This window comes from Trachurus trachurus (assembly GCF_905171665.1).
Source record: "Trachurus trachurus genome assembly, chromosome: 13".
NCBI classification, from domain to species: Eukaryota; Metazoa; Chordata; class Actinopteri; order Carangiformes; family Carangidae; genus Trachurus; species Trachurus trachurus.
The window spans coordinates 21,715,573-21,733,427 of NC_139892.1; the positions used below are offsets into that span (position 1 = coordinate 21,715,573).

The window sequence follows — 17,855 nt, forward strand, 5'->3', positions numbered from 1 at the left end:
AGACGCAACATGTATCTGTTGGGACACATTATTGTACATACGAACTGTGTTATGTGAACGTTTTGTGCTCAGGTTGCGTCTCAGACATGTGGTGCCAGGTGTACGTAGATGGCACACAGCACCGACATGACGGACAGGTAGAAGAGGGCGAAGCCAGCCAACTGGACCCGAGGGGAGGGGCTGGTCAGAGGTGGTGCCATGGAGAGCAACACACCAACTGTCCCATAAACACCTCCCCCTTTTCCATCCAGGACCTCCCCCACTGAACAAAGATTGTCCTGAGGGTGTTTGTGCCAAGATGAGATGGACGTGGTGCATAATTTAAAAAAATGAGACAGAACAAACAAAAGAGTGAGATGGGCAGAATAATAAAAAAAAAAGGATTAATGAAAGGCGGGAAGATGAAAGAGAAGAAAGAAAGCTGTTAGTTGAGGGGTAGCAGCAGAAATTGATGTCACAGCCAATACACTACACAACATTACCGAAAGCAAAATGTGCAGGTTCAACCAAACTTAGTTCTTTGCTTGGTTTTAGTTCCATGATGATTCCCCTACTATACTATTAAACATTTTACATTTATGTATGTCAGCACCTCTGCTTGCGCCTCATAAAAATTACCAACATCCGATTTTTAACATTTTTCAGGACGGGTCACAGGAGGAAAGAGTCACGTTGTCTTACATATGTCTTGGTACATGTGAATGTAGTCCAGAGAACTTTTCTGTTAGTTCATACACCTGTCACTGTGTGTGTGTGTGTGCGTGTGCGTGTGCGTGTGTTACCTGTGGGACTCCAATCCTGCGACACGCCTCCAAGAAATTCTCTACATTTCGTCGACATTTGGCCATGGTGAGTTTAGGCTGCGGGTCACAGAGAGAGGATTAGCCAGGGCCTTAATGTTGTCATTGACTTCATTAACATTATTATTGTTTTTACTATTATTGTTATTATTATTATTATTATGATGATGAGTAATATTCAGATTGTAACAGCAGCAAAGCGATAAACAATCTGCATATATAGATGTGTTCTCACCACAGCAGGAGAGGGGACGTGGATACTGGGGACGGACCGTGGTCTCACGTGATTGGCCAGGTGACACAGAACTACCCCATCCGTCAGAGCTGCTCCCAGGTCGCTAGGCAACGACACTTTAAGTCGTGCCTCAATGTTCTGGATCAACAGAGACAGAGGTGAAGTAGTGTCATCAGAGGTTGTGTGTTGAAGGCAGCAGCAGCAGCTTAGCTCAGTGTGACGCAGGATGAAGAAGTTCAACCCTCACCTTCCTGAGCTGCTCCACCAGCTCAGCGTCTTCTCCAACCAGAGGAGGAGCAGCAGGAGCCTCCTCCTGTTTCTGTGGAGCAGCAGCAGCAGCAGCGTCACCTGGAGGTCACAGAGAGAACAGCAGGAGTTAGACTCCACCGACCCACACGTGAAGGATTGTAACCAACCGATCTGACAGCGGAGACGGGGCCTGCTGACCTTTCCTCTTCTCTTCTTTCTGGCCGGCCCGAAACAGGAAGCTCTCTGGTCTCAGGCTGGCCGTCCGACAGGAGGTCCCACCCGCTGAGCTGGGGTAAGAGGGCGACTGATTGGCTGGAAGAAAAAAAAACTGAATCAGTCAAAGTAAAAGAACAGAATCTAAATGTGAAGCTCATATTTCTGCCTGATTACCTGTGGGGGACAGAGCTGCTCTGTCCTCTCCCTGCAGAGACACAACACAGGACAGTTAGACACCTGAACACACCTGAGAGACAGGTGGTCCTTCAGCCAGATGAAATGAGACACACTGAGTTGAGAGTCCTGGATTAAAACTCAAAATAGTTTAAGGTCACACTTAATTGTCAGAACTGAAGGTGTTGCATGTGTTTAATTGAATGATTCTCTGTTTGCGGTCGAACTAGGGGTTTGAGCTCAAAAGAGAAGCAGAAAAAATAAATCCAGACTGATTCTTCAAACCAAACAGAAATGAAGCTGCTCCCCAGTTTGACCAGTACACACTGAAATGGAAAGAGCAGCAGCAGCATGCAAGGTGCAGTACCTGCAGCAGACAGGAGGCGGAGCTATCAGAAGCATGAGAGCGACAGCCGTCTACAGACACTCCAGCCACAGACTGACAGACACAACAGTAGGGGGGGAGGGAGAGAAGGAGGAAAGTGGCAGAAATAAAAAGATGAAGGTTTAAACTTAAACACAAATGAAAACAAGAACTCAGAGGGTTCAGGTCTGAAGATCAGTTTGGTCTGAAAAAGATTAAAATGTTTCTGACCTCGTCTAAGCCTCACTGATCCCTTAGTGAGTTTATACGGTGGAGAAATATATTAACATAGAGAAACCCAGAAAATAAAATACATCTACTTTAGGTTTTATTCATGAAATCTTTCTAAAAGTTGCCAGATTTTACCTGCATTATTGCTTTAATAAGAGACACTTCTCTGATACAAGTGCCAACACAAAACCTGTGTGAACCAATACACAGAGGTCAGTCCTCTGGTCTGTATATTTTTATAACATAGGAGAAGATTTATTTGTACTTTATTTGTAGTTTTAAGAACAAAAATGAATCTCAATGTAGGAAAAGACAAAAACTGTGATAATGCATCATATTCTGGTTGTTGTGTTTCTCATTGATGTTGTATCTAATCTAATAGTTGAATAGTTCAATCTGCATCTTTTTAACAGATCAGGAAGTCACTTGATCTGATCCAGATTAAAGAGTTTGTACGTCAGTGACTCTCAGGCTCTGACCTCATGTTTCTGACATGAGAAACAGAGGTTCACACAGTTACATCTGACGACTGTTTTAACCACAACCACACACAGAGAGAGCTGGGCTCAGAGGTCACCTGTCTGTGTGAACCAGGTCGTCTCTTTATAGTATTTGTGTTAAAGTCGATCTCAAACACCAGAACACACTGAGATGGGCAGAAGGGCAAAATCAGGACAGAGGGAGAGAAGAAGAAGAAGAAAAACAAACTAAAGAAAAAGTGAAGACGGGAGGAGAACACAACCAAAGGAACCAATGCAAGAAATCATAGAGGAAAATTATAGATGATGGCACGGAAGGTACAAAATCAAAGGAGTGAAGATGAAGGAGAGAGAAAAAGATTCAGTTAATTTACAATAAAGACTTAAGTTAATGTTACAGCAAGTTTCAGTATAAACATGTTTTAACACAGAGTCACTTCTGACTCCATTTCTCTGTTCAGTTGACGGCACACGACGTCTAACACACACAAACTAACACAACCAACTGCACAACAGGTTCGATTCTACCACAGAAACTCATCTGTGAGTGATCCTGTTCATTCAAACCCTACAAAATAAACACACAGACAGAGACAGATTCAGACAGACAGACAGAGACAGATTCAGACAGATTCAGACAGATTCAGATTCAGACAGATTCAGACAGATTCAGACAGATTCAGATTCAGACAGAGACAGATTCAGACAGATTCAGACAGAGACAGATTCAGACAGAGACAGATTCAGACAAACAGATTCAGACAGATTCAGATTCAGACAGATTCAGACAGAGACAGAGACAGATTCAGACAGAGACAGATTCAGACTGATTCAGATTCAGACAGATTCAGATTCAGACAGAGACAGATTCAGACAGATTCAGATTCAGACAGACAGATTCAGACAGATTCAGATTCAGACAGATTCAGATTCAGACAGAGACAGATTCAGACAGATTCAGACAAACAGATTCAGACAGATTCAGATTCAGACAGAGACAGACAGATTCAGATTCAGACAGATTCAGACAGAGACAGATTCAGACAGATTCAGACAAACAGATTCAGATTCAGACAGATTCAGACAGATTCAGACAAACAGATTCAGATTCAGACAGATTCAGACAGATTCAGATTCAGACAGATTCAGATTCAGACAGATTCAGACAGATTCAGACAAACAGATTCAGATTCAGACAGATTCAGACAGATTCAGATTCAGACAGATTCAGATTCAGACAGATTCAGATTCAGACAGATTCAGATTCAGACAGAGACAGATTCAGACAGATTCAGATTCAGACAGACAGATTCAGACAGAGACAGATTCAGACAAACAGATTCAGACAGAGACAGATTCAGACAGAGACAGATTCAGACAAACAGATTCAGACAGATTCAGACAGATTCAGACAAACAGATTCAGACAGATTCAGATTCAGACAGATTCAGATTCAGACAGAGACAGATTCAGACAGATTCAGATTCAGACAGATTCAGATTCAGACAGAGACAGATTCAGACAGATTCAGACAAACAGATTCAGATTCAGACAGATTCAGACAGATTCAGACAAACAGATTCAGATTCAGACAGATTCAGACAGATTCAGATTCAGACAGATTCAGATTCAGACAGATTCAGATTCAGACAGATTCAGATTCAGACAGAGACAGATTCAGACAGATTCAGATTCAGACAGACAGATTCAGACAGAGACAGATTCAGACAAACAGATTCAGACAGAGACAGATTCAGACAGAGACAGATTCAGACAGATTCAGACAGATTCAGACAAACAGATTCAGACAGATTCAGATTCAGACAGATTCAGATTCAGACAGAGACAGATTCAGACAGTGACAGATTCAGATTCAGACAGAGACAGATTCAGACAGATTCAGACAAACAGATTCAGATTCAGACAGATTCAGACAGATTCAGATTCAGACAGATTCAGACAGATTCAGATTCAGACAGATTCAGACAGATTCAGATTCAGACAGATTCAGATTCAGACAGATTCAGACAGAGACAGATTCAGACAGATTCAGACAGATTCAGATTCAGACAGATTCAGACAGAGACAGATTCAGACAGATTCAGATTCAGACAGAGACAGATTCAGACAGATTCAGACAGATTCAGATTCAGACAGATTCAGACAGATTCAGATTCAGACAGAGACAGATTCAGACAAATTCAGATAGATTCAGATTCAGACAGAGACAGACAGTGACAGATTCAGACAAACAGATTCAGACAGATTCAGACAGATTCAGATTCAGACAGATTCAGACAGATTCAGACAGAGACAGATTCAGACAAATTCAGACAGATTCAGATTCAGACAGATTCAGACAGAGACAGATTCAGACAGACAGATTCAGACAGATTCAGATTCAGACAGATTCAGATTCAGACAAAGACAGATTCAGATTCAGACAGATTCAGACAGATTCAGACAGATTCAGATTCAGACAGATTCAGACAGATTCAGACAGATTCAGATTCAGACAGATTCAGACAGAGACAGATTCAGACAGATTCAGATTCAGACAGAGACAGATTCAGACAGATTCAGACAGAGACAGATTCAGACAAACAGATTCAGACAAACAGATTCAGACAGATTCAGACAAACAGATTCAGACAGAGACAGATTCAGACAGATTCAGATTCAGACAGATTCAGACAAACAGATTCAGACAGATTCAGACAGAGACAGATTCAGACAGATTCAGACAGATTCAGATTCAGACAGATTCAGACAGAGACAGATTCAGACAGAGACAGATTCAAACAGATTCAGACAGATTCAGATTCAGACAGATTCAGACAGAGACAGATTCAGACAGATTGAGATTCAGACAGATTCAGATTCAGACAGATTCAGTCAGAGACAGATTCAGATAGATTCAGATTCAGATTCAGACAGATTCAGACAGAGACAGATTCAGACAGATTCAGATTCAGACAGATTCAGACAGATTCAGATTCAGACAGATTCAGACAGAGACAGATTCAGACAGAGACAGATTCAGACAGATTCAGATTCAGACAGATTCAGATTCAGACAGAGACAGATTCAGACAGATTCAGACAAACAGATTCAGACAGATTCAGACAGATTCAGACAGAGACAGATTCAGACAGATTCAGATTCAGACAGATTCAGACAGATTCAGACAGATTCAGATTCAGACAGAGACAGACAAACAGATTCAGATTCAGACAGATTCAGACAAACAGATTCAGATTCAGACAGATTCAGACAAACAGATTCAGACAGATTCAGACAAACAGATTCAGACAGAGACAGATTCAGATTCAGACAGAGACAGATTCAGACAGATTCAGACAGACAGATTCAGACAGATTCAGACAGATTCAGATTCAGACAGATTCAGACAAACAGATTCAGACAGACAGATTCAGACAGATTCAGACAGATTCAGATTCAGACAGATTCAGACAGAGACAGATTCAGATTCAGACAGATTCAGACAGAGACAGATTCAGATTCAGACAGATTCAGACAGATTCAGACAGATTCAGATTCAGACAGATTCAGATTCAGACAGATTCAGATTCAGACAGATTCAGATTCAGACAGATTCAGACAGAGACAGATTCAGACAGATTCAGATTCAGACAGAGACAGATTCAGACAGATTCAGATTCAGACAGATTCAGACAGATTCAGATTCAGACAGATTCAGATTCAGACAGAGACAGATTCAGACAGACAGATACAGACAGATTCAGACAGATTCAGATTCAGACAGATTCAGATTCAGACAGATTCAGATTCAGACAGATTCAGACAGATTCAGATTCAGACAGATTCAGATTCAGACAGAGACAGATTCAGACAGACAGATTCAGACATATTCAGATTCAGACAGATTCAGACAGATTCAGACAGAGACAGATTCAGATTCAGACAGATTCAGACAGAGACAGACAGATTCAGATTCAGACAGATTCAGATTCAGACAGATTCAGATTCAGACAGATTCAGACAGATTCAGATTCAGACAGATTCAGATTCAGACAGATTCAGACAGAGACAGATTCAGACAGATTCAGATTCAGACAGATTCAGATTCAGACAGAGACAGATTCAGATTCAGACAGATTCAGATTCAGACAGATTCAGACAGAGACAGATTCAGACAGATTCAGACAGATTCAGACAGAGACAGATTCAGATTCAGACAGATTCAGATTCAGACAGATTCAGACAGATTCAGATTCAGACAGATTCAGACAGATTCAGACAGATTCAGATTCAGACAGAGACAGATTCAGACAGATTCAGATTCAGACAGATTCAGACAGAGACAGATTCAGACAGATTCAGATTCAGACAGAGACAGATTCAGACAGATTCAGACAGATTCAGATTCAGACAGATTCAGACAGATTCAGATTCAGACAGAGACAGATTCAGACAAATTCAGATAGATTCAGATTCAGACAGAGACAGACAGTGACAGATTCAGACAAACAGATTCAGACAGATTCAGACAGATTCAGATTCAGACAGATTCAGACAGATTCAGACAGAGACAGATTCAGACAAATTCAGACAGATTCAGATTCAGACAGATTCAGACAGAGACAGATTCAGACAGACAGATTCAGACAAATTCAGACAGATTCAGATTCAGACAGATTCAGACAGATTCAGATTCAGACAGACAGATTCAGACAGATTCAGATTCAGACAGATTCAGATTCAGACAGAGACAGATTCAGATTCAGACAGATTCAGACAGATTCAGACAGATTCAGATTCAGACAGATTCAGACAGATTCAGACAGATTCAGATTCAGACAGATTCAGACAGAGACAGATTCAGACAGATTCAGATTCAGACAGAGACAGATTCAGACAGATTCAGACAGAGACAGATTCAGACAGAGACAGATTCAGACAAACAGATTCAGACAGATTCAGACAAACAGATTCAGACAGATTCAGACAAACAGATTCAGACAGAGACAGATTCAGACAGATTCAGATTCAGACAGATTCAGACAAACAGATTCAGACAGATTCAGACAGAGACAGATTCAGACAGATTCAGACAGATTCAGATTCAGACAGATTCAGACAGAGACAGATTCAGACAGAGACAGATTCAAACAGATTCAGACAGATTCAGATTCAGACAGATTCAGACAGATTGAGATTCAGACAGATTGAGATTCAGACAGATTCAGATTCAGACAGATTCAGTCAGAGACAGATTCAGATAGATTCAGATTCAGATTCAGACAGATTCAGACAGAGACAGATTCAGACAGATTCAGATTCAGACAGATTCAGACAGATTCAGATTCAGACAGATTCAGACAGAGACAGATTCAGACAGAGACAGATTCAGACAGATTCAGATTCAGACAGATTCAGATTCAGACAGAGACAGATTCAGACAGATTCAGACAAACAGATTCAGACAGATTCAGACAGATTCAGACAGAGACAGATTCAGACAGATTCAGATTCAGACAGATTCAGATTCAGACAGATTCAGACAGATTCAGACAGATTCAGATTCAGACAGAGACAGACAAACAGATTCAGATTCAGACAGATTCAGACAAACAGATTCAGATTCAGACAGATTCAGACAAACAGATTCAGACAGAGACAGATTCAGATTCAGACAGAGACAGATTCAGACAGATTCAGACAGACAGATTCAGACAGATTCAGACAGATTCAGATTCAGACAGATTCAGACAAACAGATTCAGACAGACAGATTCAGACAGATTCAGACAGATTCAGATTCAGACAGATTCAGACAGAGACAGATTCAGATTCAGACAGATTCAGACAGAGACAGATTCAGATTCAGACAGATTCAGACAGATTCAGACAGATTCAGACAGATTCAGATTCAGACAGATTCAGATTCAGACAGATTCAGATTCAGACAGATTCAGATTCAGACAGATTCAGACAGAGACAGATTCAGACAGATTCAGATTCAGACAGAGACAGATTCAGACAGATTCAGATTCAGACAGATTCAGACAGATTCAGATTCAGACAGATTCAGATTCAGACAGAGACAGATTCAGACAGACAGATACAGACAGATTCAGACAGATTCAGATTCAGACAGATTCAGATTCAGACAGATTCAGATTCAGACAGATTCAGACAGATTCAGATTCAGACAGATTCAGATTCAGACAGAGACAGATTCAGACAGACAGATTCAGACATATTCAGATTCAGACAGATTCAGACAGATTCAGACAGAGACAGATTCAGATTCAGACAGATTCAGACAGAGACAGACAGATTCAGATTCAGACAGATTCAGATTCAGACAGATTCAGATTCAGACAGATTCAGACAGATTCAGATTCAGACAGATTCAGATTCAGACAGATTCAGACAGAGACAGATTCAGACAGATTCAGATTCAGACAGAGACAGATTCAGATTCAGACAGATTCAGATTCAGACAGATTCAGACAGATTCAGACAGAGACAGATTCAGATTCAGACAGATTCAGATTCAGACAGATTCAGACAGATTCAGATTCAGACAGATTCAGACAGATTCAGACAGATTCAGATTCAGACAGAGACAGATTCAGACAGAGACAGATTCAGACAGACAGATACAGACAGATACAGACAGATTCAGACAGATTCAGATTCAGACAGATTCAGATTCAGACAGAGACAGATTCAGACAGTCAGACAGACAGACAGACAGACAGACAGACAGACAGATCCGTGTGAACCTCTCATTTATGTCACAGTTCGGAGTGGACACAGACATCAAAGACAGCGTCACAGTTCACCTGTAGGAGGTTACAGGTGTGAACTGATGAGGAAAACTGTACGACGGGTGAACAACGGTCTAGTTTAGACAGCGGAGAGTGTGAGGGAGGACAGTGGCAGGCAGGACTACGACGACAGGAAGACAGGGGACAGGTGAGTGACCATGGACTGACAGGGGGTCGGTGTGTTGAGTCCTCAGTGTGAGTGAACCGGGGGGGGGGGGGGGGGGGGGGTCGGATTAAAGAGGAGCCTGTGATGTCACATGCTTATTATTATTAGAAAACAGCAGCAGAGCCAGAATCAGTCAGATGTGTGTAACATCAACATGCTCACTGTGTGGTGGAGGTAAAGGTCTGATACCAGGGACCAGGAGAGCAAGAGGTCAGAGGTCACCACATAAACTAACCCTCAACACAAGCTAAAGGATCTGATCCAGTTGACAATGAGAGATCAATCTGTGCTCACATGGTAAATATAATTTATCTAATCTTTCCACATATCCTCAAGTAATTGTAGAAGTACTTGAACCCTGGTGCCCTTGGTTAGGAATAATTGTCCTTGACTGAAATCAGTGGGTGAGCAAGTTGCTGGGTTAATCTGAAATAAGGGGTCAGAGGTGGAGGGTTCTCCGTTTGAATGAATTATTCTGAAAATGTGAGGGGAAGAGGTACACTACAGTGGCTTTTATTATAAACAATTAAAAAAAGAAAAGGAAGAAAAAGAGTGAAGTACTTTTTGACATCTGTGGCGATGAAACAAATCTGAATGATTCAGGTCAGCTGGTTCTAAACTCATGAAGAAGCTTTTATTTTAGAGGTCAGTTAGTATATTGATGGGGGGGGGGGGGGGGGGGGGCGCAAACTCTTACCATGAAGAGTGCAGAGTCGTCGGTGTGGGTGGAGCGTCTGGAGGGGTAGACAGTCTGAACACACACACACACACATCAAAGACACATTAACAAACACAGACAGATGTGATGTGCTGGTGACCAGGTGTGGTGATGAAGGGGCTGGTCTAAACAGAGGGCGGGGGGGGGGGGGGGGGGGGGGGGGGGGGTAAGCTAACACTTAAACCACGGGGCTACATTTAAAATGAGAGAAAAAACCAGAGGTCAAATATCCAACTTTGTTGATTCTGATTGTCATCACTTCTTATTAGGGGTGTGACGATCGCTCAGCTCACGAGACAAGACGATACACGATATTGGGTTCACGAGAACGAGACAAGACAATATTTTAACATTACTTTTAAGAAAAAACTACCATTACAAAATATCTGACTGGACAAACAGACTTTTTTATTTAATCCAAGTCACAAAACAATGCAACTGCATTTTGAAATGTTTTATAACTTTTAATGCATTACCTAAGCATGAGCTTTCAACTGTTGAACGTCTTTCCACAAATTGAGACTAAAACAAAAAATTATAAAAAAATAAACTAAACATTTCTTTTTTTTTTAGACTGACTCTTTTTTTTTTCAAGCATGACACTGACAACATGCTACAACTACACAGCCTAAGGTATGGTAATAGAATATGAGCATGTCCACATTTTGTGGACATGCTCACTATGTCTCCTGCAGTTGAAAAGACAGAGGTAGCAGAGGTAGCAGATAAGAGCAGAGTTGTATTTATTTATTTATTTTATTGCCCGTTTATTCAGCTGGAGTGGTGAGCCAGTGTTTTGTCATCAACCGATCCGCGGACCACCTGCCCTGTGCCCGCAAGACAGCTTTTCACTTAAAAAGGGAAATATCGCCACGTTTTGATCTTATGAGATCTCATCACACCCTTTACTTCTTATATATCATGGGCTGCGGTTTGGGAGCGGCTGATGCAACAAACTAAATTACTACAGTAAACATTTCAATCAAGAGAAAGTGAATTTAGTTGACGAATGATCCACATAAACAAGCTCCTTCACAATGACAATGACGGAGGACAAAGAGCACAATACTACCGTTACTGGACTCTGCCTCTGAAACCAACACCCCCCCCCCCCCCCCCCCCTCCTTGTACTCACTGAATTGTCTTTGGCGTGTTTTTGGCCGACTTTCACTTTCACTGGTTCTTAACAGAGCATGTTTCACTGAGGGCAGAGAGGGTGAAGTGTGATATGTGTGCATGTGTGCCTAACCCCATGTGAAATGGCCCCGTACAAACAAAATGTTCATGGAGTCCTGCACGTGCATCTGAGTTTTTTTGGTGCGTACTGAGGCCTCTGCTGAACTGATCATGTACCTGTGGTACAGCGGTGGAGGGGGCTATGTGTAGAAGAGGAAATACTTCTGTAACAATGCAAAACGACAACCACACAAAACACACAAAGACAGACAGACTCACCTCACTGTCTGGACTGGTCTTTGTTGGACTCTGAGCTGCTTTATGCTGAAAAACAACAGAGTCAGAGTCAGTTCATGTTGTGACCGTGTCCGTTCATTATGAGTCTGTATTATCCCTTCCCTGGAGGGGCTTTTATTGTGAAACACAGCAGGATGCATACAGTTTCATTTAGCTGGGCGCCATTTCATGGCAGTTTGGTTTCAGTAAAGATGTTCTGATGCAAAATCAACAGCTTACTGATCAGGCTCGAGTCTAATGGTGAATAACTCCAACAGATGTTCTGGTGTTTTTTAATCACGAAACCAAAGCAATTTAAATATAAAAACAAGCAGCTGAACCTGAACTATGTGATCAAAGACTAGAGCACAGAGTACTGGTGTGGAACTGGCGTTACCTTGGTGTAACTGGCGACGTTGCATCTCTGCAGGGAACGGGTCTTCTGTCTCTCCTCGTCGTACCTCAGAGCGGCAAGCTGAGCCTCCCTCCTCATCCTCTCCACTCCTCCTGGGCCGGCAGCCCGCTGAGACACAGAGGGGGAGACAGAGGGGGAGACAGTCAGCAACAATAGTTTGTGTCACTTCAGGTTCATGTCAGAGAGCAGGAGGAGGTGTTACCTGATTTTGGGCGGTGGAGGGTAGCGTGACTCCGTCAACCACACTCCTGACAAACAGACAGGACTGTTAGAGCTCCAGCACACAGCTTCAGTCACTGTGTGTGTGTGTGTGTGTGTGTGTGTGTGTGTGTGTGTGTGTGTGTGTGTGTGTGTGTGTGTGTGTGTGTGTACCTGTTGTGCCTCCTTGTGTCCTCTGTCCTGGATGAGTTGGTTTTCACTGGAGAACCCTGGACACAGACAGGAATTCACTCAAGGTTTTTACAAAATAAAGTGAGAGCAGTTTTCATCTTACACCTGCACAGGTGGAGGCTGGAACCAGACTCAGGTGATCAAGATCCACCTGCTGCTCTGACTGACACAGTCCATCATTCACTCTGACACACGCTGGCTGTCTTTACACTACATGGCTCAAGTGGCCCAATTCCGATTTTCTCAGATCGGATCTGTAACATGAACGTGTAAATGGGGAAAAAAACGGGTGATATCAGATAGTGTCAGATCGGATTCAGGTCCCCGTTATAAGTGGAAATAAATCAGATACAAATCGGATTTCCGCCAATGCATCTGCAGTCTGAACAGACAGATCGGATATTCGCTGGCAATGTGAGTCGTACGTCATCAATAATGTATCAATAGCGCATATTGATGACAGTGTGGTTGTTTACCTGAAATGTAAATGCAGATATCATGTGTCACTTCAACAGAACATGTAAACAGACGGATGAAAAGATCGGATATAGGCAACAAATCGGAACTGGGCTTCAAGGCCTGTAGTGTCTTTGATCAGACAGGTTCAGGTGTGATTCCTGGCGGGCGGCGCTCCTACCTCTCTGGTGATGCGTTTCTCGATGTAGGCCATGAACTGAGAGCTCAGGCTGGCGCTGTCCCCACCTCCTCCTCCACCTCCTCCTCCTCCTCCTCCTCCTCCTCCGCCGCCTCCTCCTCCTCCTCCTCGACTCCTCCCCTCCTCCTCCTCGTCCTCCCCCACGCAGCTGTCTATAAAGTCTATCTGCTCCAGCTCTACGTCTGATGAACAGTGAAACAGAGCCAGCAGGAGACCATCAATCAAATCATCAGGGAAGTGTAAATAGAAACCTGCACTGGAGCAGGTTAAAAGTTCAGCATCCATCATCAAGATGACTCATCCATAAAACAAGTGAACCACCATCATAGGACTGAAAACCACGAGTTAAACCTGGAGTTACTGCAGCCTCATTACTGAACAGCTTCATATCAGTATTTTAAAAGTTATGGGAGGAGTTTCAATCACAAAGTGGTCAAGTTTTCATCACAGTAAATATCAGAGTATGAGTGACAGTGTCAAATAATTCACTGACAGAACAAGATAAACACTTATATTATTGGATCTTTTGTTTACTTTTCTTCTGGGGTAATCCTGCTTTAAATTAATTTGTGCGTCGCTGTGAGCTACAACTGGCGCCTGTCTCTATTTCCCTGACATCACACAGTCTGATTACCAGCAGCTGAACCAGCTCCTGTCTGCAGCGACCTATAATGTTCACCAACTGTCACAGGGTCACTGTGATACTGAAGGAAAATTAAAAGCTTTTTTAAAATCTAGGTGGACTTTTCCAGATGGTAAAACTTCCACTGAACAGAGACTCGGGTCCAAACTGATCTGAGAACAGAGACGGACTTACGTGTGCCATTAGACAGTAGTGGTCCTGCTCCCCCTGCCGCTCTCAGTCGCTGCTCTCTGCTGATCTCAGCCACTCTCTGTGGCAGCTCCGACAGCTCCTCTGTGGGCTGAGCAAGCAGACAGGAAGTCAGGTCGAGCACACACAGGAAAAAGAGAAGGGATGCCTGTGTGTGTGTGTGTGTGTGTGTGTGTGTGTGTGTGTGTGTGTGTGTGTGTGTGTGTGTGTGTGTGTGTGTGTGTGTGTGTGTGTGTGTGTGTGTGTGTGTGTGTGTGTGTGTGTGTGTGTGTGTGTGTGTGTGTGTGTGTGTCTCACCTCGTTCCCTGACCACCTCTTGTCTCCACTGTCAACGCTGTTGAAGCCTGAATCCAGTGCTCCGTATGGTCGACCGGGGTACAGCTCATCAACACTGACACACACAGTTAGTTCACGTTAACCGGAGACATCCTCATCACTTCTTGTCATGATTAAAGCCTTTCAACAGAGGGAATAACTGAGGCTTTTATTGTGAAGCTCATGTGGTTTCCAGGCTAGGCTGGTTTATTCTACAGGTACCGAGTTTAATTTGTCTGTTTGTCACTGCAACATTCGCAACAGCAAACCCACCCTGAGTGGGTCTGACACTGACTGTGACTATGGATGTCACGATTACTTGTTTTCACAATTAATCGCGGTATTAAACGCCACAATTAATTGATCGTAAAGATTCCTAAATACCGTCACTTTCCCAAAAAGATTATGTCGAACTCGGAACCATATCGTCAGATGTGCACCAAAGTAAAGGTGAATGCACAGATACTGGTCCATTTCTCTAATGTAACACTGAATTAGTGGGAATTTAAATGTTCTCCAGTCATTTGTAATTTAAAAAAATTATTAAAATAAACTCAAACATTTGGTATAGAGGACAAATAATGACTTAAATATTTCAAACACTTCCCCTGGGGGATTAATAACTGGTCCTATATTAAGAGATTAGTAATGTAATTATATTTTGACTATATTTGATTTTACACATTCATAGTGTTGTAAAATGTATTGATAATTATTGTGATAATCGTAATACCCTGACAATAATCGCACGAAGAAAATCTATAATTGTGACATCCCTAACTGTGACAGGTTTCAACTCTGTGACCAAATAGTCAGTTTACAATGATAAAAAACAGAGCATCATTGTTCAGTAATTAATGATAATTCACACTGTATGTTTCTGTCTTTTTTCTGATCAATAAATCAACTTCCAATTTCTCCAGTTACTGAAGACGACAGATGTTAAACACTAATGTGACGTGTGTGTGTGTGTGTTGAGTACAGACCAGGAGCTGAAGGCGGGGGCATCAGGGGTCGTCTTACTGGCCTCCAGGTTCAGGTATTTAAATATATGGACTTTCCCTTTAATACAAATCTACACACAGAAACAGAGAGTGGTGAGAGCAGTGAGCGGCAGAGTCTTCAGCTGAATCCAGACAGACAGACAGCAGGACGATGACGTCACACCGTACCTGAGCAGGTGGGGTCTGCAGAGGGTTGTTGTCGAGGACGATGGTCTGTAGCTGTGTGAGTTGTCGGTAACAGACGGGGATGGAGGTCACTTTGTTACAGGAGAAGTCCAGGCGCACCAGTGGGAGCTCGGCCAGCTCTAAAAAAAACACCAACACAGATGCATCAGCTTCTGCCTGAGCCACTGACAGTCCACCTTAACTGGTTTAAGGCGGTTCTCTGTGTGTGTGGGGTGATGTGTGTTTACCTGGGGGCAGTCTGACCAGGTGGTTCCTCCTGATGTTCAGGTCCCGTAGAGCCTCCAGCTGACCCACCTGAGACGGTAAAGTCTGGATCTCGTTACAGCTGACATCCTGCGGGGGGGGGGGGCAATATATCCTTCAATAACTGATAATCAATGACCGATCAAAGCAGATAGCAAACATGATGATACACTGAGATGACAGACATTTGTCACCACTCACTACTGTAACGTGTTGTAGTTAATCATTTAAGAGCTGATTGTGACCTTAGACATACTGATTTATCAACACACCTTATCAATATATATTTATCTGTTATCAGATGTTCTTGTTGCTACTGAGACCTAAACCTGATGTTTTATAAATGTTAAGATTTAGTTTACACCAAAACATCTGCCTGAATAATAATACAATATAATATAATATAATATATTATATTCCTATAATATAATATAATATAAATACAGTATATATAACACATATAAATATGATATAATAATCCTATTAACCAGCCAATACATGATAATCACAGGTGTGCGGTCTGCACGATTTGATAAAATTGTGCGATTGCGATCATGGTGGAAAATATTGCAATTTGTGAGTTAGCCTATATTGTAAGTTAATTTGTCTATTTGCTTGATTATCAAGCACAACACAGGAAATAACCATATTTTAGGAGTGTATTTCTCAGCTCAAACATACACAGCTTAAGTAATAAGTGTTTCCTTACAGTATATAATGGACCTGAGTCCGTAATAAAAGATTATCTATATGTTCTTTGTATTAAATAAAAATAGGCAACTTTCTGTGCAGTTTCATAGAGACAGTGGTTTGGAAAGTGAATCTGTGACAATACAGAAATGTGACATGAACCCATGCCCAACCCAGACTCAATAATCCAGTTCACAGACCAGTTCAGTCAGGTGTCTCAGCTGGCCCAGTTCTTCTGGAAGAGAAACCAGTTTGTTGTTGCAGGCTATCAAAACCTTCAGAGGGAGACTGCAGACCACCACGGGGAGGACAGACAGCTGGTTACGACTGAGAGAGAGGGAGGCAGGTAGGGAGGGGGGGGGGAGGGGGGGGGGCAGGTAGACAAAGAAGACGGACAAAGGAGAGAGAAGAGAGAGAGGGAACAATGTGAGCAATCATATTTACTCAGCGTAGGATGGTAACAACGTGTGTGTGTGTGTTTGAGAGAGTGTGTGTTACCTGAGGTTCAGGTAGGTGAGGGCCTGCAGGTTGAGCAGACTGTCCGGCAGAGACCTCAGACAGTTCTGGTAAAGATTCAGACTCTCCAGAGACACGAAGAGACAGACCTCCAGAGGAAGCTCCGACAGACGGTTACGAGACAGATCTGGACATACAGACAGAGATCAGGTTACAGTCTGATGTGTGAACTGCAGCGAGCCTCGTCCAGCCCAGAGGGAGGAGGTCATCAAGTCGTATGATCTACAGTTAAACGGAGCCTGTAATGGTGATGTTATCTCTCCAGAGATATCATGCAGGAGAAATGTTTTGGTCATGCGATGCTTCAGTCTTGTATCCGACTCTGTGACGTCTCTGGAGTTGTTTTGTTTACAGTGATGCAGTTTTAAAGAGGAACTATGCAGGATTTGTAGCTTAACTACATTTTTGCGTTAATTAAACAGCTTCGGAGTAATTGTGATGGTTTAATAAATGTCTTGTAACTTGTTACAGGGAGAATGGAGGCTCTCTGCCTTCCATGTAGCCAACCTTGCAACCAATCTTGCAAGATCAGTGCTGCCGACCCGGTGTCCCGGCTCTTGTCTCAGCGGCACCAAAACACAAACGCGCCCCGTAACCCGTAATGTCTTGTTTATGATATATAATACTACACAAATACAGTGTTTCCCCGAGAATGTTTTATAGGCCCGGTGATGTCCACCAAAAAAAACCCAAACAGACGAGGTG

At 42.6% G+C, this 17,855-nt stretch overlaps 1 protein-coding gene across 2 annotated transcripts in view; it reads right to left on the reverse strand.

Annotated features, from left to right (window-relative positions):
• Positions 1-17,855, reverse strand: part of lrch3 (leucine-rich repeats and calponin homology (CH) domain containing 3) — a gene marked incomplete at its 5' end in the record, with an annotated part of 34,858 nt that overhangs the window by 8,638 nt on the left and 8,365 nt on the right. The window contains 18 exons of one of the 2 annotated variants that reach the window (XM_083985193.1): positions 783-860; positions 1,036-1,173; positions 1,283-1,383; positions 1,483-1,596; positions 1,675-1,705; positions 10,432-10,485; positions 11,908-11,952; positions 12,302-12,427; positions 12,522-12,567; positions 12,692-12,747; positions 13,347-13,546; positions 14,182-14,287; positions 14,494-14,587; positions 15,498-15,586; positions 15,684-15,820; positions 15,929-16,034; positions 16,835-16,961; positions 17,133-17,277. In XM_083985193.1, the coding sequence (XP_083841319.1) occupies positions 783-860; positions 1,036-1,173; positions 1,283-1,383; positions 1,483-1,596; positions 1,675-1,705; positions 10,432-10,485; positions 11,908-11,952; positions 12,302-12,427; positions 12,522-12,567; positions 12,692-12,747; positions 13,347-13,546; positions 14,182-14,287; positions 14,494-14,587; positions 15,498-15,586; positions 15,684-15,820; positions 15,929-16,034; positions 16,835-16,961; positions 17,133-17,277 (1,793 nt within the window). The remainder of the gene's footprint in view (positions 1-782; positions 861-1,035; positions 1,174-1,282; positions 1,384-1,482; positions 1,597-1,674; positions 1,706-10,431; positions 10,486-11,907; positions 11,953-12,301; positions 12,428-12,521; positions 12,568-12,691; positions 12,748-13,346; positions 13,547-14,181; positions 14,288-14,493; positions 14,588-15,497; positions 15,587-15,683; positions 15,821-15,928; positions 16,035-16,834; positions 16,962-17,132; positions 17,278-17,855) is intronic. The other variant, XM_083985194.1, reaches the window with a different exon arrangement.